The sequence below is a fragment of the Atractosteus spatula genome, chromosome 8, assembly GCF_055471065.1.
Source record: "Atractosteus spatula isolate fAtrSpa1 chromosome 8, fAtrSpa1.hap1, whole genome shotgun sequence".
Taxonomy (NCBI): domain Eukaryota; kingdom Metazoa; phylum Chordata; class Actinopteri; order Semionotiformes; family Lepisosteidae; genus Atractosteus; species Atractosteus spatula.
In genome coordinates this window covers 42,029,449-42,053,350 of record NC_142713.1, presented here as the reverse complement: position 1 = coordinate 42,053,350, position 23,902 = coordinate 42,029,449, and the positions used below count along the sequence as shown (strand labels likewise).

Here is a 23,902-nt window from a genome sequence, read left to right as displayed (position 1 = left end):
GGTAGGGACTGGAATTTCTCTTGAACACGTGAACTTGGGGGGCTTCTACCTGTTGTTCAATTGTTATTCTCCAGGCATACCTGTAGGCAATCTAAACTTGATAATCAGCACGGGGACTGTGATTAATTATACAACTAGAAAACAATTATGATGGGTTTATTGGTGCAAATCAATAATTTGACATCTTTAAAAACACTAAAAGCATTTATTTGAGCACTTGAGTGCAACAGTATCAACCTGGTGTTCTGTATACCAGTGCATATAACGTACTTTGCAAAGCCTGCAGTTTGCCATAGATTGACACTGAAATTACAAAAACACACACATTCAAAGACTGAGTTTGACACTGGTGAGCAGGAGTGCTTTGCAAAAATATTTAAGGGAAAAGAAAGCTTGGAATGCTGGCATGACAGAGGCATTTGTCTGTGTTAATCCCCTGGCAAAACTAAACCATCCCAAGATACTTAACAAACATGGAATAAATGGTGGGGCGATTCCTGCAGCAAGTCAAGTGAGGAAGCAGTGTTTACTGACTATTGCTGGTTTGTACAAATACAAAATAAAAAAAAAATCATAATGTCTGGCATTGTTCCTGTAGTTACTGACAAATATACAGAGTTAAATGTAAAAGATCACATTTTTGTACATTTAATGTTACATGGGTAACCTAAAGCTGGTGAACTGCTTTTAGTTGGCATGAAGTGTCGTGAAATGGTTAAATACATTTGAAGTAAGGTGTAAAAGTGTCAAGACATACAATGACATTCTCCAAGGCTTGTTGCTAAGTTCAGTACACGTGACATGTAATGCCCTCAAAATAGCCCTTGTGAGTGATGTGTGGGCTCATAATTTCCCGAGCAGATAAGCTTGTTGCAATGATGGAGGAAGTTTTTAAGCATTGTGCTTTGGGGGAAAATAACATTTAAAATAATATCTAAGAGGTACACTCAAAGAGGGGCTGTACTCAACCCATAAAGCTGCTTCCATGTACAACATACAGCAGTATGGGGTGCTTCAGTTCTATGCAGAATGCCATTCCTAATATGTTACGTTTTACCCACTCTTCCCAGGCTTTGTGAAAATGGACACTCTAAATACGGCGTCCTAAATACAGTGGTGTTAGAGGAGCTAAAAACACTGTTAAAGGAAACATATTTCTCTACGTGCAACACATAAAACAGTCTGACAATGGCTAGTACGGAATATCCTTAGTTTAACAGACTTCAGATTTTATGGATAAAATCTGTATATGGGTATTATGTCTGTAAAATCAGAAAAATGCAATAATGGGGGAAATGCACAAATAATAAAAATACATTTCTACATGGTTCAGTTCAAGATAGATCTGTGTTTAAGTCAATGATTCTCAATCAATGTCCACAAGCACTTGTTGATCGTAAATAATTGCTGAAAAGATACAAAAAGCCCACAGACAAAGATGTACAGTCGAGGGGCAACATGCAAAATGTCGCCACTGTCCGGCGCCATGTTAATCAGGTAGATAATGCACAGGATTAAAATTCAGGAATATCAGTGGTGTCCTATAGGAGTAGGTTAATTGCTCACAGTGGGTGTTTGTGTTTCAAATGATTTAGTCAATTTTATACTGTATCTTTATATGAAATAAAGAGCAGGCGTATTTATGATAAAAAGGCACAGGAGCAATTTAATTCACTCTGCAGTTGTTAAAACATAATTAGTCAAAAGATCTTGACATCATATATAGAATATGTTTGTATATATTATAGTATTTAATATTTTTTGAGGGGCCGATAAACTGTCATTCAGTACTTAACAGACATTTGCCAGTAACGGACACTCCTTCCACCATTAGTATGTTAAACCAAGGGTTTACTGTACAGTGGTTTCAGAGTCATGAAGTCCACAAAACGTGCAATAAACATGAGGAATTGTTTATGCTGTCTTCTAGTAATTAAATGACCAACTGAGGTGGTTAAGGTATGGCAGTGGGGAGGCTTGTTTACTAAGTGATTTTTGAAGAGATTGTCAACCTCTTGGTGCTGGACAAGTGAGTATAGGTTAGTAAACTATTAATACATAATAAGGCCTGTTCTTTGGATAGGGAAACAGTACTAATAGAATTTACAGTAATAACAGCATTTAAAAAAAATAAAATATGCAGCATTTTTTCATCTGCTTTGTGATTTCAAGGTATAGTATCAGACATACTGTAGTTTGTAATCTTTAAGTACATTTGTACTTCTAAAGATATCTTTCTTTCATAGTTGCTAAATAATGCTCATTCTCAAGTGAAAACCTAATTTGTTCCTGTAGCAAAATATTTTTTAAAATAGGTCTTTTCTAAACATCAGATCTGTCTTATCTCTATAGGCGTATAATCTGTATTCAGGTCTTCGGTTCTTTGTTTCAGTGGTTTCTTTTTATCAGTAATGTTTATTTTTGTTTTCATTTGTCACCTTCTTGCTCACTGGGGCACATCTTGAACATTTCCTGACATTAATTATTTCAAGGAATGATTTCAGGATTCTGTGCAGCATTAATATTACACTAGGAACAGAATAGAACTGTTGGTTCAGATTTTTTTTTTAAATTTGGGATTTGCAAGATCACTGTTTTAATGTGATAGAAATAGTTTCATTTCTCCAGGTTTCATGTACTTAGAAATTCTTTGGATTTTTCATTAAAGTTAGCTAATTAAATTTGCCTTGTGGCATGAAGTTCATTCTTTCTTGTGGAACAAAGAAGCCTTCATTTATATTTTTATAGCTACCTATCATATATGTGGTTAATATATGTGTACGAGTGGCACAGTCGCATAGTGGTCAGCATTGCTGCCTTGCAGCACTGGGGCCCTTGGTTCAATTTCTGGGATGCTATCTGTGTGGTGTTTGCATGTTCTTGCTGTGTTAATGTGGGGTATTCAGATCATTGCAAGTGCAGAGCTGTGTTTTAATTTATCAATGATGCATACAAAAATACTAGGGAACAAGTAATAGGTTTATTCCATGCTGAAAAGAGAAGAAAGAAGCACAATGTTACGGCTGTGAAGCCAGAAGAAGGGTCCACAGCCAAAACGTTGTTTTCTTTCTTCTCTTTTCAGCATGGAATAAACCTATTACTTGTTCCTTTGCAGCCTATGCATGCTGACGCAGCTATTCACCTAAACTACAAAAATAGTACTTCATTGTAGGTGTAGAATCCCTTTGAAAACCTGATTTCACATTAGAATAAGTTGTCTTGATACATCATGGAGATCCGTCTTTCGGATGGGACATTAAACCGAGGTCCTGACTCTCCGTGGTCATTGAAGATCCCCAGGCATTTCTCAATAAGAGTAGGGAGTTATTCCAGTGTCTGGGCCAAATTTCCCCCCTATGCCTTTTCCATGGCCTCTAGAGTGTCCCAATGTATGACTGGCTTTCACTTGTCCTGCGATGGACTGGCACCCTGTACAGGCTGTACCCTGCCTTGGGCTCATTGCTTGCTGGGTAGGCTCCGGCTTCCCGTGACACCGTATGGTATAAAGTGGTTTGGTAAGTGACATGACATCATTAAGATGACTTCAAACATCAAATGGAGAGATGCATTGTACAGTGTTCCAGCTGCATCTGTTTGCCTGGTGTTGTGCATCTTGTAGGGCCTCATGTAGACGGTCATTCAGAAGACTCGCAAATTGTACCATAAGAAATACTGTAGGTAACCTGCCAAATCTGTTTTTTTTCTGGAGGTGATCATTTTAACATGCATGGATATAAAGCAGTAAGACAGGATTTATTTTTGCTTCTTAATATGATTTAATTGACATACTATTTCTGTGTATTGTTCCATAAGGTTAGACATACAGGAAAATGGAATAAGTCTTCTTGTAGCAACAATATGGGCACATTTTTTCACGTTTTGTTTAGGGTAGCTAAAAATAAATTTGATTAAAATCTCCTTTTAACAATCCTTTCTGTTCCTATATTTGCTCCTTTTATTGAAATGTTTTGTCCTGGCAATGAACTGTGCAATCTTGTTTCAGATATTAAGTTAAAAATAAGAGACAAAACAGCTGACTAACTTAATGCATCCTGGAGATGGGCAATGTGATAATCTATGTTATACATCTGTGCTCTTTTCATGACAGTATTAATATCTTGGGAAAGAGAATCATCATGCTATAGTTGAGACACTAGTCAGAACAAAATACATTATATTTTGTGTTATGTTCTTAAATCCATATCTAGCTTATGTTAAGATCCCTGCATTTTTGGAACCAAACACTTTGTAGTCTAATTGCCAAGAATTTAAAAATACTGTGCTTTGAATTGTATTGTTTTTTATTTGTTTGCTCAAAAGAATCGCTGTGTAATCTGTATTTCTAATGACCATCTGCTTCATATATTATTCCTCTTTTGTACTTGTATTGTATCCTAAGTACAAGAACAGCTTTTAATAAAGTAAAATGTTTGACTGGAAGTTAGAATTCTGAAAGAATTTTCAAAACAGATTTCTGTTCTTCACACATGGTGTCCTTACACAATGTTAAACTTGTAATGAATTTGCTCCAATGCATACTTGCCCTTTCTGTACTGTCCTCTTCATACCACCAAACCAACTTACTGTTCAGGTTGATGCCGGTGTCGGGTTTGGTGGAATGCTGAAAATAAATATAGCTTATTTTTTTATTAACCCAGATTAACTCATAAATAATTGGAGATTATATAAGGTTTTTCCACCTTGTAGTCCATCCAAAGTCAGAGGCTGAACAAGGCTGGACCTGATCAGTACTGGAATGGGAGACCTGTGAGGAAAACCATGTTGCTGTGCCTCTTGATGTGAATTTCTATGTGAATACTTTTTCCCGTATGTTGACACGGTGCTGTAGGAAGTGCTGTCCTTCAGATGAGATGTTAAACCGAGGTCCTGGCCGTTTGGTCATTAAAGACCTTATGGCAGTTTTCAAAATAGTGTTGGTGTTGGTCTCAGACTGTGTTCCACTCCTGACTTTTGAGCTTATTTATTATTTAAATAATTATATTTACCTTTGCATTATGAATACAATGATTTATTAAGTTAATAGATTACCAACTACTAAGGAAAGTGTTTAAAATGTCATGTCATGAGGTCTGACTGTGTACTGAAACACACACCGAGTTAATATATATTCCATCTCTACAATAGTTACAGAAATAAAAAATTAACTAATGGTGCGTTATCATAATATTTGACATATGACATTTCATCTTTAAACCACTTGTGTCTTTATATTTTTTTATATGGTGGAATTAATAGTACATTTTTTTAATGTTTTAGTAAGACTAATACATATTTAGTTATAACTGTATGAATAAAAATGCACAAAGACTTTATATCCTTAATTAAATGTTAGACCAATGCCTTTAGATTGGTTTGCAAATGTTTTTAAGTTGAGAAGCTAAGTATTTACTTTATTCATACACATTTCATGGACATACAATCACTTTGAAAATAAATGGCTAGACTGTAAAAGTATTGGTCAATGTGTGTTGATTCTAAATAAAATCCAAGGTCAAGTTTAATTGCTTTAGATCCACAGTCATATAGCATCTCCTTGTTGATCAATGTCAGAATCTGCCTGAAAGTTTGGTGAATCTTGCTCCAGTTATGGACATGAAGACTTTGTGTTGCTAAAGATTCTTGGCAGCAGTCTTCAGTCACGTTCTCATCACAAAAGCAACTGTATGCCCTTTTAAAGATCTGCTGCACATATTCTCGGTACCATAGTACACAGTAAAACCATGTTGAGCTTAACTCAGATATGCAGGAACGTTTTTGTGTAGTTCAAGCTGGTTAGTATTTGTATTGCTTGACGTCTGATGACAGGGTTTCTTGTACAAATAAAAACACTGAGAAAGGGAACAGGTAACACCCAGAACATATCCTTAGGCATGATGAAAATAAATATTAACCTTTGTAGTAAAATCTATGTAGATTGGAGCTGAACCTACAATATTTGTAAGAATAAGAATAAGAACTTATGCAATGAGAAGAGGCCAATTGGACCATCTTACTGCAAATGAGATGTAAAACTATGTTTGAACCTTATGTATATCTTCCATCACATACATTAGCTCTTGTAGAAGGAAATAATTAGATATTTCAGTCTGTTTCAGTATCACTTTAAAGCACTGTGCTCATTAACCAGTGCATAAATTTACAGATTTTACAGAACTTGAAAAACCTTAAGTATGTGTTTGTGCAATGTTTGCAGTATCTCTTACTCTAATCAAGTACAATTTCTTAGGTGCAAAGTCAATGATATTGAGCAGAGGTGATTTGCAATTAAAGCACATGCAGTGTTATATTTTGATTAGCTTCCTACTGCATTGTGATATTTTGATAATTATTTTAAATTTGGAAAGTGAAAAGATTTGTGATCGTTGATGGGTAATATGACTTAAATCTACTCTTTAGTAAATTGCTTTTGTAGTGTTTGGCACTCTGATTGCAAACTTTCCTAGTTCCTATATGTCTTCTGTTTACAGTGGTGTGAAAAAGTGTTTGCCCCCTTCCTGATTTCTTATTTTTTTGCATGTTTGTCACACTGAAATGTTTCAGATCATCAAACAAATTGAAATATTAGACAAAGATAACACAAGTAAACACAAAATGCAGTTTTTAAATGAAGGTTTTTATTATTAAGGGGAAAAAAAAATCCAAACCTACATGGCCCTGTGTGAAAAAGTGATTGCCCCCTAAACCTAATAACTGGTTGGGCCACCCTTAGCAGCAACAACTGCAGTCAAGCGTTTGCGATAACTGGCAATGAGTCTTTTACAGTGCTGTGGAGGAATTTTGGCCCACTAATCTTTGCAGAATTGTTGTAATTCAGCCACATTGGAGGGTTTTCGAGCCTTAACCGCTTTTTTAAGGTCATGCCACAACATCTCAATCGGATTCAGGTCAGGACTTTGACTAGGCCACTCCAAAGTCTTCATTTTGTTTTTCTTAAGCCATTCAGAGGTAGACTTGCTGGTGTGTTTTGGATCATTGTCCTGCTGCAGAACCCAAGTGCACTTCAGCTTGAGGTCACAAACAGATGGCCGGACATTCTCCTTCAGGATTTTTTGGTAGACAGCAGAATTCATGGTTCCATTTACCACAGCAAGTCTTCCAGGTCCTGAAGCAGCAAAACAGCCCCAGACCATCACACTACCACCACCATATTTTACTGTTGGTATGATGTTCCTTTTCTGAAATGCTGTGTTACTTTTACGCCAGATCTAATGGGACACACACCTTCCAAAAGTTCAACTTTTGTCTCGTCAGTGCACAGAGTATTTTCCCAAAAGTCTTGGGGATCATCAGGATGTTTTCTGGCAAAACTGAGATGAGCCTTTCTGTTCTTTTTGCTCAGCAGTGGTTTTTGTCTTGGAACTCTGCCATGCAGGCCATTTTTGCCCAGTCTCTTTCTTATGGTGGAGTCATGAACACTGACCTTAACTGAGGCAAGTGAAGCCTGCAGTTCTTTGGATGTTGTTGTGGGTTTTTTTCTGACCTCTTGGATGAGTCGTCGCTGCGCTCCTGGGGTAATTTTGGTCGGCCGGCCACTCCTGGGAAGGTTCACCACTGTTCCATGTTTTTGCCGTTTGTGGATAATGGCTCTCACTGTGGTTCGCTGAAGTCCCAAAGCTTTTGAAATGGCTTTATAACCTTTTCCAGACTGATAAATCTCAATTACTCTGTTTCCCATTCGTTCCTGAAATTTTTTGGATCGCAGCATGATGTCTAGCTTTTGAGGATCTTTTGGTCTACTTCACTTTGTCAGGCAGGTCCTATTTAAGTGATTTCTTGATTGAGAACAGGTGTGGCAGTAATCAGGCCTGGGTGTGGCTAGAGAAATTGAACTCAGCTTTCCAAAGATGTGATAAACCACAGTTGATTTATGTTTTAACAGGGGGGGCAATCACTTTTTCACACAGGGCCATGTAGGTTTGGATTTTTTTTTCCCTTAATAATAATAAAAACCTTAAAATAAAAGCCTTCATTTAAAAACTGCATTTTGTGTTTACTTGTGTTATCTTTGTCTAATATTTCAATTTGTTTGATGATCTGAAACATTTCAGTGTGACAAACATGCAAAAAAATAAGAAATCAGGAAGGGGGCAAACACTTTTTCACACCACTGTATTTTTATAGATTACATTTCTGTTAATGTGTACTCTATCCACTCTATTGGGCAGTTGCACGTTTGGGCAGTAGCCAGCAACACTCTTCATATTGATATATTTATTACAGCATCAGGATATGGGTTTAGTTCTTTGACTTGTTATTTTGTCATTTGGAGTACTAATTGTTAGTAGTAGAATATAGTATATTTGTCTACAATAGGTGGTTTGTGTGTTCTCCTCAGAGAAATACCCTATCTTTGCCATGTCAAGAGTATTTGTAAATGCCCCCCAGAATAAAAGTATATTAGTATAATGCTTAATGTATTAGAATTTTTTTATTAATTTTGGGACAAAGGGGTCCTTTGCATTTACTTGTAAGTTTTTAATTGGCAGACTTACTGGTCTGCCAAGCTGTTTGTGTTTATGCACTGTGTACATAAAACTACTGCTGGAAATGTCCTGACACCCCATATGTTTAATTTGAAACTACAAATTTGGCAAGTTTAATATTTGATAACACATGCTGCTTGTATTTAAGCATATCTCATTAAAATGCTTTCATTTTCAAAGAGATGTATGTGTAATTCTAAGGAGACTTGACAATTGTATTGTGAATAGCGGTACTTCTAAGTAGAGATAAATAAGAGTAGGGCCTGTTTACGTTCTTTCCATTGCTACTTGTGTGATGTTACATAGTCCTTTACTTCTCTTGTTACAATATGCATGCAGTTATTTGATAATTCTTTATCTTAGTTACAATAAACTTTGCATGTGAATAGTTCTGAATTTTAAATAAAGCTAAATTGGGTTGAATTACTTCAATTTGGACATAATGTGTTGTATAGAATTCTCTGGATTTTTCTTCTTAACGGAAAAGCACTCTTTAGATTGCAGTGTATAGAATCTTGGAGGTGGTGTGTACTGAAACCATAGATGTTCCCTTGTGCTACAAGTATTGTACAGTAGATTTCCCACATACACAAAACTCAGCTTTATATCCCCCTTTTCACTCGATGCTGATTGACATTTGGTCTCTGCCTGTAACCATAACATATGCTTTGAGAAGTGAACTTCTGAAGTTTTGCATATATTTGACCTAAAATGTGATCAGATCTTCACCTAAGTCATAAAAATAGATAGAGAACCCAATTAAACAAATAACACAACAAAAGGATATACTTTTTCATTCATTTATTGATCCAACATTAAATGTCTTTGTTGGAAAAAGTATGCGAGCCTATGCTTTAAGTTACTGGTGTGACCCCCTAGAGCAGCAGTGACTTCAACCAAACGTTTACAGTAACGTTTATCTATCCCGCACATCGGCTTGGAGGAATTTTGGCCCATTCTTCCTTACAGAACTGCTTCCACTCAGTGATGTTGGTGGCCTCCCATAACTCCCCGCTTCAGGTCCTGCCACAGCATTTCTATTGGATTATGGTCTGGACTTTGGTTCGGCCATTCCAAAACGTGAAATTTCTTCTGCTTCCACCATTCTTTGGTAGACTGACTTGTGTGTTTAGGGTCCTTGACTTGCTGCAAGACCCACCTTCTGTTGAGCTTCAGTTCACGGACGGATACACTGACATTCTCCTGTAGAATTTGCTGGTACAATCCAGAATTCATAGTTTCGTCCATAATGGCAAGCCGTCCCGTGGCAGCAAAACAGCCCCAAACTATGATACTGCCACCACTGTGTTTCACAGGTGGGATGCGGTTCTTATGTTGGAATGCACTGTTTGGTATTCACCATACATAGGTTTCTCATTTAAGCTAAAAAGTTCTATTTTCGACTCATCCATCCACAGAACATTCTTCCAGTAGTCTTCTGGCTCACCCAGGTGCTCTTTAGCAAACTTTAAATGGGCAGCAGTGTTCTTCTTGGAGAGTAGTGACTTCCTCCTCGCTATCCTCCTATGCACAGTATTCTTAGTCAGTGTTTACCTGATGGACGACTCATGAACACTGACATTAGCCAAGTGCAAGTGCAAGAGAAGCCTGCAGATCCTTAGACGTTGCCCTGGAGTTCTTTGTGATCTTCCGGAATATTATACGCCTTGCTCTTGTGTGAGTGATTTTTGTTGGACGACCACTCCTGGGGAGAGGAACAATGGTGTTGAATTTTCTCCAGTTGTGCACTATCTGCCTGACAGTGGATTGGTGAAGCCCAGATTCTTTAGAAATTGTTTTGTAAACTTTCCAGCCTGATGAGCATCGACAGCTCTTTTTCTGAGGTCCTCAGAAATCTCCTTTGATTGGGGCATGACATGCGCTCACAAACCTGTGTGGTGAAGACCAGACTTTGATAGTGGAGACTCAGGTTTATGTTTTTTAAATAGGGCAGGGCCACGCAAACTCACACCTGATTGTCATCCCATTGATTGATAATCCTGACTCTTAACTGAATTGATAATTAACTGAATTGATAATCCAAGAGGTTCATGTACTTTTTCCGACAAAGACATTTAATGTTGGATCATTTTGATCAATAAATGAATGAAAAAGTATATCCTTTTCTGTTGTTTGTTTTATTGGGTTCTCTTTATCTATTCTTATGATTTAGATGAAGATTTTACCACATTTTAGGTCAAAATTATGCAGGAATTCAGAAAATTCTAAAGGGTTCACAAACTTTCTAGCACCACTGTAGGTGTGTTTTCTTTCAAATTGAAGAAAAAGTGCCAAATTTGGATTCTTAGTTGCATGCTTAGTCCTGTATGTTTGTCTTGCAGGTTAACATGCTTCTGAGTTTCTAGGTGATTTTTAGGTGACCTCTTTCATAAAGCAGGAAAAACATTAAAGTTTTAAATATGTACTTTTAAGAAACATATACCTCGATTATGGGATATATGCTGTAATCTTCTGACAAATGCAAATGCTAATGGGAATCTATTCCAATCCATTAGTACACATTACACACCATTTATAAATTAAAATTGAATGGTTTTTGGACATTAGTTTTTACCACTTGTGCAACAGAAATAGCCTATTCATAGACGTGTTACAAAACATGTTGGATGTAGTTATTGAAATATTCTTAAGATTTTTTTAAAACTATCCATTTATATTGTGCATATCCAGATGGGAGTATTTTAAGACTTTACGGAAATATTGATTTAATATTGCAGATTCTTTTCTTGTGATTGTTTTGGAATTTCATAGTTTCATATTGGAAGTGGCACAGTGTGTTACTGTTGCGCCAGGTGGAGGAACTTCAAGCTGTTCTTCTCTGCACACAGTCTGTTATCCTTTTTTATCATCATTTTACTCTTGGCTAGTCAGATTTTAATGCCTACCGTTTGAATACTTCATGGTTTCGGCCTGTCAACTGTTTCATTTCCACTTCGGTCACTTCTGTTCATTTTGTATATAATCTGCACATCTAAGACTGACAGACCTTTTCTTTCTTGATATTCAATGCATCTTCCAACACAACACTTTCTCTCCTGTGGCTTAAATATTGTACAATAAAAATGTTTGAACAGCAAAAACCCCAAAACCATTTTTCCCTTGCATGTGGTGCAGCGGTACAAAGTAACTTTTCTTAACATGATCAATTCAAGGTTTTTGTCCAGTTGGTCTGGATTTGAGAAGAATGTCTTCTTTGAATACCTTTATTAGGAACAAAAGCCATTAGCATTATTGTAGTGTGTGCTGCGGCCATGCTACAGTAATTGTAGTGGTATTTTATTTAGTTTTTTGTGTTGCTTGTGGTCTGTTGTACAGTGATAAAATACACAAAGCATGTATTTTGAAGTAATAAAAAAACAAATTCGAACAGAAGGGAGGCACAGGTGTTTTGACATGCATGATACAACATGCACAGTTGTCAGACGTCTTTTGGTTTAATCTCCTCTGTCTTCTACTGACCAGGAAAACAATGCCAAGGTACCCAGTACTACAGCCATATGGTATGGAATTACCTTGAACCTGCAAAGTTTCCAGTTCTGTTTGTATAGTTACTGTAGTTATGTGCTTGTGTAAAGCTGCAAAAGTATAATATCACAAAACTGTTATTAATATTCTGAGAATTGTTTTCCTTTTTTCTTAAATGTTATAGTTTGTTTCAGGTTACCCATGCTTTGAGTATTATTTTCAGAATATGTAATATCTATCAATAATTTCACCATGTAATTGCTGTTTTTTGTATTAAAACATTAATTTTTCATGACACTGCGGAGTCAAAATTCATGTCTCAAATAGAAATGACAGTATTCAGTTTTTTAAGGCAAATTGTCTGTTTTTTCACTTTGGATTATTTTGTTAGAAAGTTTATAAGGTCTTCTGCAGCTGAAGTAATGTGGGTGATTGATTTGGCTAATGCTGGTTTCTTTTACCAGTCACAGGTAAGATCATTCAAGATGTTAGCAAATGTACAAAATCCAAAAGGTGGTAAAAAGGAAAAGTGAACAAAAATAATTATTCTAGACTTATTTGTAATTACTCACTATCATAAATGTTCCTATTGTCATTAGAAATGGGCAGTATTTTGCTTTATGTGACACAGTGTGCACCTTGTACAATAAATTATATAGCTCAAGATTGGGACAGTAGTACTTCTGGGATTTCAATTAACAACCTCCTTCGCTGTATTCCTTCATCTTCCATATTCTTTCCATAGTTCCTCCCCTTGAGAGCCCTTTCTGTGTAGTGGAAGAATCAAAAGTGTGGAGACTTCAAATGCTCTATTATACAAACTCTTACCTGGCACTCCTGAGGTATCTTGACACTATTTATGCACAAGGACTGCTCTTCGGGTTTTGCTGTAACTCTTATTTTTATTCTGCCTATAAAAGTAATGTTTGGTTGTTATTAATATATACATATTTAATTACATGTGTTGGAATGGTTTACTTTTTATGTTTGGAACTAAGTTCCCTTGTTGTTGTGTTTTCATTATTGCTTTTTATAGTATTGTATTATTTTTAATATTTTCTGCTGGCACATCAAGTTGGATCTCTTACCAGGAACATTTCTTTTATGCTATATCTTAGCTTGTAATAATTCTCTATTAATAGAATTTCTCTGAAAATAGTTCCCCTATACAGGTATTCCAAAATAGCCCTTATCCAGCAATATAACCTTTTAAATAACTTTTTTAGTTCTTTGACATACTGTAACTACACAAGTAACACCTTATAAAGGTGTTAAAACTCTGCCAAGACTTTAATGTCTATTAACTGTTTTATTGTAGACTGAACACTCCCATATGTGAAAGAGTTTAATGATGACAAATAGGTTTACAAAGTGAAAGTTACTGATTGCGTAAGTATTCACCCCCCTATGCTGGTACTTTGTGGAAGCACATTTGACTGTTATTACGAGTGTTGTTATTTTTGAATAGGTCTCTACATGATTTGCACAGTGGGATGGTGTAATTTTGTCCATTTTTTCTGGCAAAATTGTTTTAAGTGATAATTTTTTTGGAGATCACTGAATGACTGCAAGCCTTTGCTATACATTTTCTATTGCTTTCATGTTCAGCAGGGATGTGGAGCAGTGGTTATGGTTCTGCTAATCACAAGGTTGTGGGTTTGAATCCCAGGTGAGAGACTGTTGTTATACCTTTGAGCAAGGTAGTTTACTTGAATTGTTCCAATATAATGCCCAGCTTTCCAAAAAAGAGCAGCTGAATTAGTAAAAAGAATTATTTTGGGTCACTATTGACCATTTTCGGATGGTCAAATGTTTTTGGGTGATGTTTTGACTGTGTTGTTTCCCCAACAATCCTGACATGCTTCCCAGTTCCTTCTGATGAGAAGCATCTCCATAAAACAAGGCCGCCACTTTCATGCTTGAGAGTTAGAATGCTGCTGTGCTGGGCTTGCACCAAATCACCAAATATAACACTTTATTTTTAAACCAAAAAGTTTTTTTCCTCATCTTACTACAGCATGAAACCACTTTTCTGCAGTATAGTATATGTAGGATTTAAAATTACTCTTTTTCAGTAGTGGCTTCTTCTTTGCCACTCACCCACATAGAGAAGGACTGTTTTTGGTAGGGACTGGCATATTGCCATTGTATGAACGCTGACTCCTGACACACACGTACACTATTTTCCTTTCAAAGTCATTGTGTGCTTCATAATGCCACCCCTGTCCAGTTTGTTGCTTGCATGGTAGCTCAGTTTGGAAAGGCGCCCTAGGTGGTGTCTAGTAAAATTGCCTGGGTAGATTCAACATCTTAATGAAGGACTTAGCTGTACTGACAGTTATAAATAAAATAACATTCTCCTAATCTGTGTTCTACCAATTTTTCCTTGATTAGTTTTGGAAACTGCATCACTAGTGAGTTGAGACTTAAAATTAATAAATATTGGATATTGATAATATCTTCCCTCGTTGGGAAGTTTGAACAGATGTATTACCCTGTAGTAAGGTCAAACTGCTTTGACAGAGACAGAAACCATTATATTCTGTAAACTTTCAAACTATCCTTTTGCACCTTAATTGTTTTGGGGTTGAATACTACTGCAATAGAGAATCTATATTAGAGAGATAACCTAATTTACATGTTATCAGCATATTATAGCCTTATCAGTTTAAAGTAGATTCTAAAATTGAAAAGTGTCATGATTTAAGCTTAGATGACAATCAAACCCTGCAGGGTGGTGATCAGTTTTGCAAGGTAGTGTACACAGTTGAGTACAGAAAAGTCCTGTTGTAGACACAGGTGTGAGAAACTTTGATAAAACAATTTCATTAAATATAATATTCCATTGAGTATGATTTGCTTTTGCTTGAAAGAACATACCAGTATTTTATGCTATGTGCTTCTATGTATAAATCGTACCTTTATTGTGTCTTGGTAATTAAGAAGTGAATGGGATTCTAATGAAGTAGAAGAATACTGCGGTTGTTTATAAAATTAAATGTTTTTATGCAGGTTTTATAGAATTAGACTGATTTTAAAACAGAAACATGGTTTATATCAGCATTAGCTAAAGAGTCTAGAGAGTTAACTTTCAATAGTTTAAGATGACCTGTTCTACTAAATCCTAGAACAACAGTGTGATTGATTGCGCAAAATGCACAAGCCTGATAGATTTTCACCTTCAGCCTTCATCATTTCATATTGTTTGAAAACGTTTTTTGAGTTCTTGTTAACATCAGCTTTCATTTTGAAATTCCAAGTCTATTTGTAAAATGTTATTTGTCAAAAAACGTCTGTTCTATGGAACATGAAATCTGGAGTTTTTTGTCTATGCACTGTGATTATTGCTATAAGCAATGGATGTGAAAATAAAATCAAATGCGGTTCTTGTCAGATTTCTGCTCGCTTTTCAATTTGAAATGTTTCTTCTAGCACTAGAACTGGAAAAGATGTGTAAAGTGGTTGCAAATTGATTCAGTAGAAAAGCAGGTTTTTTAAATTAAAGGGATAATGGTGCCAGAATATGACTAGAAGAGAGCTGATAATCTTCCACGCCCTTTCTGTTTCTATAACAAGAACCCTACAGCTGAACCCAGACCTCAAACCCAGAGCTTAACCTCAATCCCAAAATTGATACAAGCCATAAACTCTAGCACTAGTTTCAAATCCAGCTCTCACTCACCTTAAAACACTGAGGTCTTACCCTTGACCTTTTAGGTTTTTGAATAGATACATTTCAAAATTCACGCAAAAGTACTCAAATGTGTTGCTTTTAATGTATGTGAATTTTACTTCCTGGATTCTCATGCAATGATATGCAATAAGTAACAGCAATTCAAACAGTGAAGGAATGAAACAAAAGGTATCATTCAAGGTGTAGGTTTGACCTTATTAAGGGAAAGCAAAATAACTAACCACAGCATTGAAACATAGTGATAGACCTGTTCAGTCATTCACATTGCACAACAAAATGATTTATTATAGCTTTCAGACCAGTACGTATGCTGTAGAAAGGAATGGTCATTTGGATCTGAGGTCATCTTTATATTTAGAATACAAATGATTTTTTTCCATACAGTTTCTAGCAAGAACATTATGATGTATTGTGCAACCCAGCTGCGTCCATTCTAGTAGTGTCAAATAAATGTATGACCTGTAGGAAGAAACACAGATGTTTTACACAGTATCTCATCGAATAGGTGAGGGTCTTTTCTTAAGGTCATTGGCTCATAGGAAGGAAAAATGTAAGTTTGTATCTGACTTTTCCGACTGTGTGATTAATGCCACATTGGGATATATAACAGATAGTTTAATTAAGCTCAGGGTGTAAGATTCATTGACTAATTTTTGTAGCTGACAGCACAAATGAGAGTTCAAAGGTGTGAACTGTGAAGACATCCATGCGTGGCTTTGTGGTTAATGAATTGAGTGCTTTCCTCAGAAAGTTTCACAGTGTAACCTGTGTTCATTAAAGGTGGCTTTCAGTATGTCATTCTTTTACTGTTTTACATAGCCCTCTTCATAGATTAGTTTGCAGTTCATGCAGGTTGATTTCTTTCAGGCAAGCTTAGTACATGCTAGTGACATAAGGACTGCTGCAATTTAAAGTTTACATGTAATAAATAATATACCATTCTTAAGGCAACTTGTGCATGTTTTAAGTATTTTAATGGTATCAGAAATATGCTATTACTGCAGAAATAAATAAATCAGGAAACCAATTGAGTAAAAGAAGCACTTAAAATATCATAAATGAGCAGTGCATTTAATACAATACTAGGTGTATTTGTCAGCACTGAATTCCTTTGTGGTTGTTGCTCTCTTTGTGGTTGTAGTCCTCTTAGGCTACAGAAAAAAAAGGTTAATTATGTTCTCCTTTGGATTGTAATATCTTGATATCTGTGGTGTGAATTTCATTTAAAATAAAATGGATCTGATGTACTGACAAGTTAATATTCCCCAGTACCTGCACAGAGCCCCAATGGCGCTTAATTACTAGATATAAAAGCTGGGAGCAATAATCTGTGAATACTGTCATAGGAATAACATTACTACACAGTTAACCCTAATATAATAAACCATTAGTTTGCCACTTAATGGCTAGGGTGACTACAGAATAATGATGAATACCTCTTTAGGTCTGTCGGGACAGTTAGATACACACTGCATAGTAACCAGGTAATAAATGCATCTTTCAATCTTTTAATCGATCTGTCTAATATGGAATAATTAATTGCTTGTTTTTAACAAAAGTGTTATTTAGTTGCATAAATGGCATAAATTAACATGCTTCTTTGTAACATTGCCAACAAGAAATAATAGGTAAGGGTCAGGCTTGCCAAAGGTGATTTTATTCATACTCGTTCTTACCAACTGTTTCTCAACTTTTATCTCCTCAACGGTAATAAATAATATTATAAAAAATGAATTCATGTAAAGCAGGCAGCACAGTGGTTAGCATTACTGCCTTGTAGCTCTGGGGTCCTGAGCTCAGTTCCGGACCGGGGGTGCTGTGTGTGTGCAGTTTGCATGTTCTCCCCATGTTCATGTGGATTTTTGCTGTTTTCTCCCACAGTCCAAAGACATACTAATAGGTTAATTGGCATCTAGTAGAACTGGCCCTGGTGTGAGCGTGTGTGCGTCTGTGTGTGTGCCTTGCCGTGCACCTGGTGTCCCATCCAGGATGTATCCTGCCTAGCTCCCATTGCTTGCTGGGATATGCTCTGACTCCCCTATGACCCTGTATTTGACAAAGTGGTTAAAAATGGACGAAATACTGTAATTTGAAATATTCAACACAAATCTAATTTTTAGGTAATTTCCCATGAATTGCCAATATAATACTTGTTACAGTTTTGTTGTTTACCCATTTAAACCTAGTCAGTAATAGATGGGAGAGTCTGCATTAGGTTTGATTTGGCTCCTTTAAGATAAAACATTCCTGTATTTTGCATTGCTCCTTGTTTGAACAAGCAGTGTTCTAATTTGTTGATGTTGTAGAATATTTAAACTTAACCCAGGTGCCAAATACAATTTCCTAACCAGCTTTCCTTTCGATAGGAGCACACAGTCTTTGGTAGACAGGAAGCTACCACCTTATACATTTCGAAGGTGCAATAGATATATGGGTTAGAGTTATGACCCACCTGAAATGAAAAGTCTGCTAGGTTAGAAACCATGAAGGATAATTGAGTAAATTATATAATGTGTGATATGAAAATATAAGGCTTTAATAATTTCCAAAGCACACAGGGTTTAAACATTTGTGGTTTTAACATTCACAGATTTAACTATTCATGAGTGAAGGTCATTGGAATAGAGTTGGGCTGCGATGTGAAAAATATTTTTTTGCGGGACTGAGCTGTGAGGCTGCAAGGCGAATTTCAAATCTCGAGCGCTAGTTTTTGCGCTAGTGAGGGAATCTGGTCCTACCCATCTGCCCATGAGTAAAGAGCACTTATGGAACAAGTGCAGAAAGGTTTGCGTACTCTCCCAAGGCTTCTAATTTGATTGACAATAAATGGGCTAGAAGTTCTTATTCTTGCTGTGTGATGCCCTGCAATTTGCAGACTGGAACTGTAAGGCTGGCTTTATCAAGTGACCAGCTGCATAGATGTAGCATTACTCTGCTCACCTTAAACCCTGGATTTTACCTTGTCTGCCTTTGAAATGCAGGTCTGAAAGATATATTTCCTTCCAAATCAAGCCTGTTTCATCTACGTTGAAGACTTGTTCTAGCCTATATCCCTTCTCACTGATGAGTTTCTCCTCTGAAAACACTGTGGTGGCCAGAGGATTCGTTAAATTACATTAATTATTTTAATCTTTTATTTGTGATAAATGTAAAATGTCATCTATTTGGAAGTTACGCATGTTTAATGGTGATTTAATGTATGGTTAATATGTTATTGGAAATTTAAATAAGGGGTGGGTTATTATAAACTGTGGGGATATTTGTGCTGGTTGGATGTTTAGAATGTTGAAATCCTATTATATTAACGCCAAAAAGTTATCTTTCTACAGAAATGTACTTAATATATGCTTTTTCAGACTTACTGTAATATAGCATAAGCAAAAATTGAAAATACTTTTTTAAGAATGAATATCATACACAGGTTCTGCACTCTGCATGGATGGTTAGGTTAGAGTTTAATTCATCTTTCTAAAAAAGAAAATATTAGTACATATTTAATTATGTTTTATACTGTATCATATAAGTGAGCATTCTTATAGAATCAAGGGTAATAGTGTGTTTCTAAGTGAAGATTATTTTTGTTCACTTTTAAAAATACAGATGAAAAGCAATACTATTATGAAATTTATAATGATAGAGGTTAGAACCACCAGTGATACTATTTAGAGACCGTCTAGCTGCAGGGCACAATGCCAAGCTTAGTTGGGGAAGGTAGTAAGCTGTTTTTTACAACTATGTTTCAGTATGAAAATTTAAAGTGGTAATTCTTTTTTAGGTCAATAGTGAGTTTTTTTAGAACAATTTTATCATGTAATTAATTGCCCTTTTCTTTTTTTTTTCAGATGAACTTAGAAAATTAAGCTGGTCTGGGATTCCAAGACAAGTTCGCCCAATAACATGGAAACTACTTTCCGTAAGTGACTAGACATTTTTGTAAACGATTTAGTAGTAGACTTTGGCGGAAATGCTCTTGAAGGATTTTCTATTTCACATATCCAAATTACATTCATTTGTATTTGTATTTAAAAGCATGACAAAGCTTTGGAGACATTTCACATACTGTTCAGTAATTAGGAAAACGTATATCCACCTCTGAGTATTTCCTGTTAATTAAAATGAGATCTGCAGTTCACACTCTACTAATTGTCAAACATTCAACATTCAAACGCACTTGTTCATGATCGTCTAAACCAAGCACTTTCTTTCCTGGTCGCATAGCTTAAATTGATACTACAGTACAAATTCCCTTCTTTCATAGATGTATTGTACTGCATGTTTAAAAGTTGTACACTTTACAGCAGTGTACAGTAAATACACCATATCATTTGTTAGAAGGTAAGATATCTCTCTGTTTGGCATATTACCTGTGGATAATATTTGAACACTTTTTTTTTTGCATTTGCGTGCATTGTAGCCTAGAATGTATTTATTTAAAGGTATAACAGATATTTGGAACAGGAAAATGTGTGGTTTAAATTGTTTTAATTTTTGTTTGTTTAAAATTGTATTTTTAGTATTAAACATTAATCCCCACATTTATAGTATTGGATAACTACCTAATTTGTAATGTTTTTTTTCACCTGTAAAGTGATTTATAAGGGATTCTTTTAGCAATCATGGCTTTGCAAATAAATTGGACTATCTGAAATAATATAATAAACTTTATTTTATATAGCACCTTTAAAGGTGGCTTCTCAAAGAGCTTAGCGAAATAATAAAAAATCATTAAAAAAAAGTAACCACTGAAGATTCTGTACTTAAGGGTGTAAATGCAAACATTTCAACTGATTTGCTAATCGGCCTTTAGCTTAATCTTTCTTGATTTTCAAAAGGTCAGTAATGGGTGGAAGGACTGCGATGGGAGACTTCATGAAAATAATTTTGTATTCAGAATATTTAGACCTATTTTTTTATTAACTACTTTTTTTTGATTTTTAACAATATTTAATTGTGAGCAAAATTTTGAAATGATAATGTCCCCCCCACAAACAGAATTAGTCTCTTCAGCATATTTCTGATTTACAAGGAGGGTATGCAGTTCCTTTTGGACTAGAAATTCTTATTCAGTGCTGTAACATGGCAGCTAAACACTGTGTTGTAGGAGTCATTAAAATTTTTGTGCTGGTTATCAGCATTTGTCCTTCCTGATGTTCCTTTGGTGAGCCGACTCAAAAATGGCTTTTTTGTTTCCCGGAGGGGATTTCCATTACAAACCTGTTGTGGGTTCACTGAACCTTTTTTATTAAGCACTTTCAATTCTTGTGTACTACAGAAGAAGTACTGTTGCAGTGCACAAGAAGTTGTATTACCAACATTCTGGTTTTTCACCTTCCCTACTCTTGTGTAGTGGTTTAGAGATGTATTTTCCTTGAATATCTTGTGTTGTTTTGTAGAGGAATACATTAGCATAGGATCATTACAATTCTGTAATTTAGTTGAAATTAATCAGTTCTAGCATTGAAGAAAACCTAGTGCCTAGAGTAATGCATATGATTTATTGTCACTTCTGAAAATTTTTGGATACCAATGCCTGAATGTTGGTGAAACCTTGAAATCTTTGTGCCAAGATTCTATGCAGATTCCATAGACATACAAAAAATAGAACTGTTTACCTACAGTTGTTTACCTACAGCCTTACTGGTTCAACAAATAAAAACCTTGAGCAGTTTCATTTACTCCTTCCTGGCAGTGATTAGTGGTGCTAACAAAAGGAACAGCAGAAATGTCTTAGTTTTTTTGTTCCAGTGCTTAAATATGCTGTGGTGTCTGTCTTGGGATGAAAAAAAAGTTGTGCACTTAATTGGGACTAAATCATTCTAAATAGCGTTTCCTCTAGAGAATTCAAAAAGCCTGTGGATCAGTGATTCCTTATGCATTTAACCTCAATTTACTGTTCAGAGCTTTGCATACAACAGCAGTTTGGCACTGCAGTGTATTTCAAAGACTGTAGCTGAGACAGTTTTCTTTCGTCTTTCAAATCTAAATCAACAGGGAATATTGAGTGTTTATTACAGAACAAGGCTGTTTTCTGATGGTAAAATACTTTCTTGCTAATTAGCTTTAATGCATCTACAGCTCAGCTGGTTAAATTCCTAGTGATGAGGTTGGGTATTGCATTGGGAATTTGGATGGGTAGAATAATTCTGTGGGAATTTGCAGATTTTATTAATTAGGTTAAGTGAAAAACCACTGGACAAGAGTTAAGCAGTCTTTTATAGAAGACAAAAAGTGTACACATTCATGCATTTTAAAACACCTCTATGGGAATATAGAAGAGATTAAACCTTCTCTACAAAAAATGAAAACTTGTATCTTATGATTTCTGAGCTGTGAGGTAAACTGTTCCCTATTTACTAGAGAAGATATAGCTTACAAAAATTTTGCTCTCGTTTTCTGGTAGGACCCTCATATCACTTTTAACTGTATTAACTATTAATTAATTATAATTATATAAATTATATAAACTTTATATTGACTATTGTTTGTTTTCTGCCTTTTATTTTCATCTCATAGTTTCTTAAAAAATTGATTTATGCTCACATTATGAAGGTACCTAGATTTATGTATGTGCAAAAAACATTTATCTTTATGATGGATAGCTATTGATGAGTTAAGAAAGTATGATAAAACTACTACTACAAAAGTAGTTTTGAGTATTTAATTAGAACACTTCTTATTTTGTCTTGAAACTGCTCCTGAATTCATTTAGGGTAATTGGATAAAGCATTAACTTATATGATGAATAATTATGCTAAGAGGAATGAGCATAAGAGGTAAAATGTAGGGTCTTTCAGGGTATCCACTGCTAGATTAGGCTCTGGCACAGATAGGAATGGCTGTAAATCATTTCTGTCTCATTTAGGTCTGAATGAATTGAGTTCACTTTGTCGTAGATAATGTCCCAGAAGGCTTTTTTTGTTCTAAAACATTTTTTTTTAGTTTAATACACACTTAATTTGTTGGTTTGGTTGAAAGTAGCCAGATGGAAAGTGGTGTTGAAGATACAGGTACAAGGAATTTATGAGGGTACCCGTTTGGGCATGAACTTCTGTGTTTTTTTTATATAGCTGTTGACTACTAAAAAACCATGTCTTACATTAAGGCAAGGATGTTATTTTTTCATTTTTTTGTGAATTATGTTTGATCTCTCTTAGAGATGTCCTTTCTGTATTGTTCCTTTTTATCATACTATTTACATGTTTAAAAAAAAATTGTATCATTGTATGTCATTCAAGTCATAATAAGCATATACAGAATTAAGTAAGGTTTGGATGAAAAACACAGGGAAACTCAGAAATTTTGACTGGTTAATGTATTGTACATATGTACTGTATGTACAGTATGAAATTAAGTAAAACATGTTTGAAGTCCTCATTTATTGCCATGAAGCAATTCAAAATGTATTAAGTAATATAAATAGCTTGCATTTGTACAGCACTTTTCATCCCAAAGTATCCCAAGGTTCTTTGCATGTACAGTGCCCCCCAAATATATTTATAAGCCAATGAAGTAGGAACAATAAACATCAAAATCAGAAAAAAATGTTTCTTGCTTAACATATCTGAAAATGTTATACAGTAATCTTAATAGCACCTTTACACCTTTTGGATTCCTTTATTGAGCTGCCATCTTGAGTTTGAATCACAAATGTTCTATTAGGTTGAGGTCTGGAGATTGAGATGGTCATTTGTGGACATTTATTTTGTGTGCAGCTAACCAGTCCATTGTTAATTCGGATGTATGCTGTAGATCCTTGGCATGTTGGAATGTCCATTTCTGACCAAACTTGAACTTCCTGGCAGATAGAATCAGGTCAAAATGTCCTGGTTTGTACTGGAGTTCATGATTTCCCTTTTCTTGATAAGGGCTCCAGGACCTGTAAAGGCAAAACAAGGCAAAAGCAAAAGGCATTTCTCACGTTTTCTCAACATGAGTTTCATATTTTTTATGGAAAACCATTGTGATTCCCAATTCGTTCAACTTTCATTTCATCTGACCATAAGACGTTGTTTTGATGTCATTCAGATGATGTTTGGTTAGTTTAAATCCCCTCCTTTTGTGGTTTAACCTCAGAAAGACTTCTTTCTTTGTAACACAGATGTATAAGCCACATTAATGCAGGTGTCTTTGAATGACAGTTTCCAGCTCTTTGTATCCTGAACTGTGGGGCACAGTGGTTGTCATTGCTGCTTTGCAAAGCTGGGTCCCTGGGTTCAAT

The 23,902-nt window shown here is 35.5% G+C and overlaps 1 protein-coding gene across 4 annotated transcripts in view; it reads left to right on the top strand.

Moving 5' to 3' along the window:
- Positions 1-23,902, top strand: part of tbc1d22a (TBC1 domain family, member 22a) — a 214,806-nt gene that overhangs the window by 26,707 nt on the left and 164,197 nt on the right. For all 4 annotated transcript variants that reach the window (XM_088923795.1, XM_088923794.1, XM_088923792.1 and 1 more), the window contains exon 5: positions 19,527-19,597. In XM_088923795.1, coding sequence (XP_088779921.1) covers positions 19,527-19,597 — 71 coding nt within the window. The remainder of the gene's footprint in view (positions 1-19,526; positions 19,598-23,902) is intronic.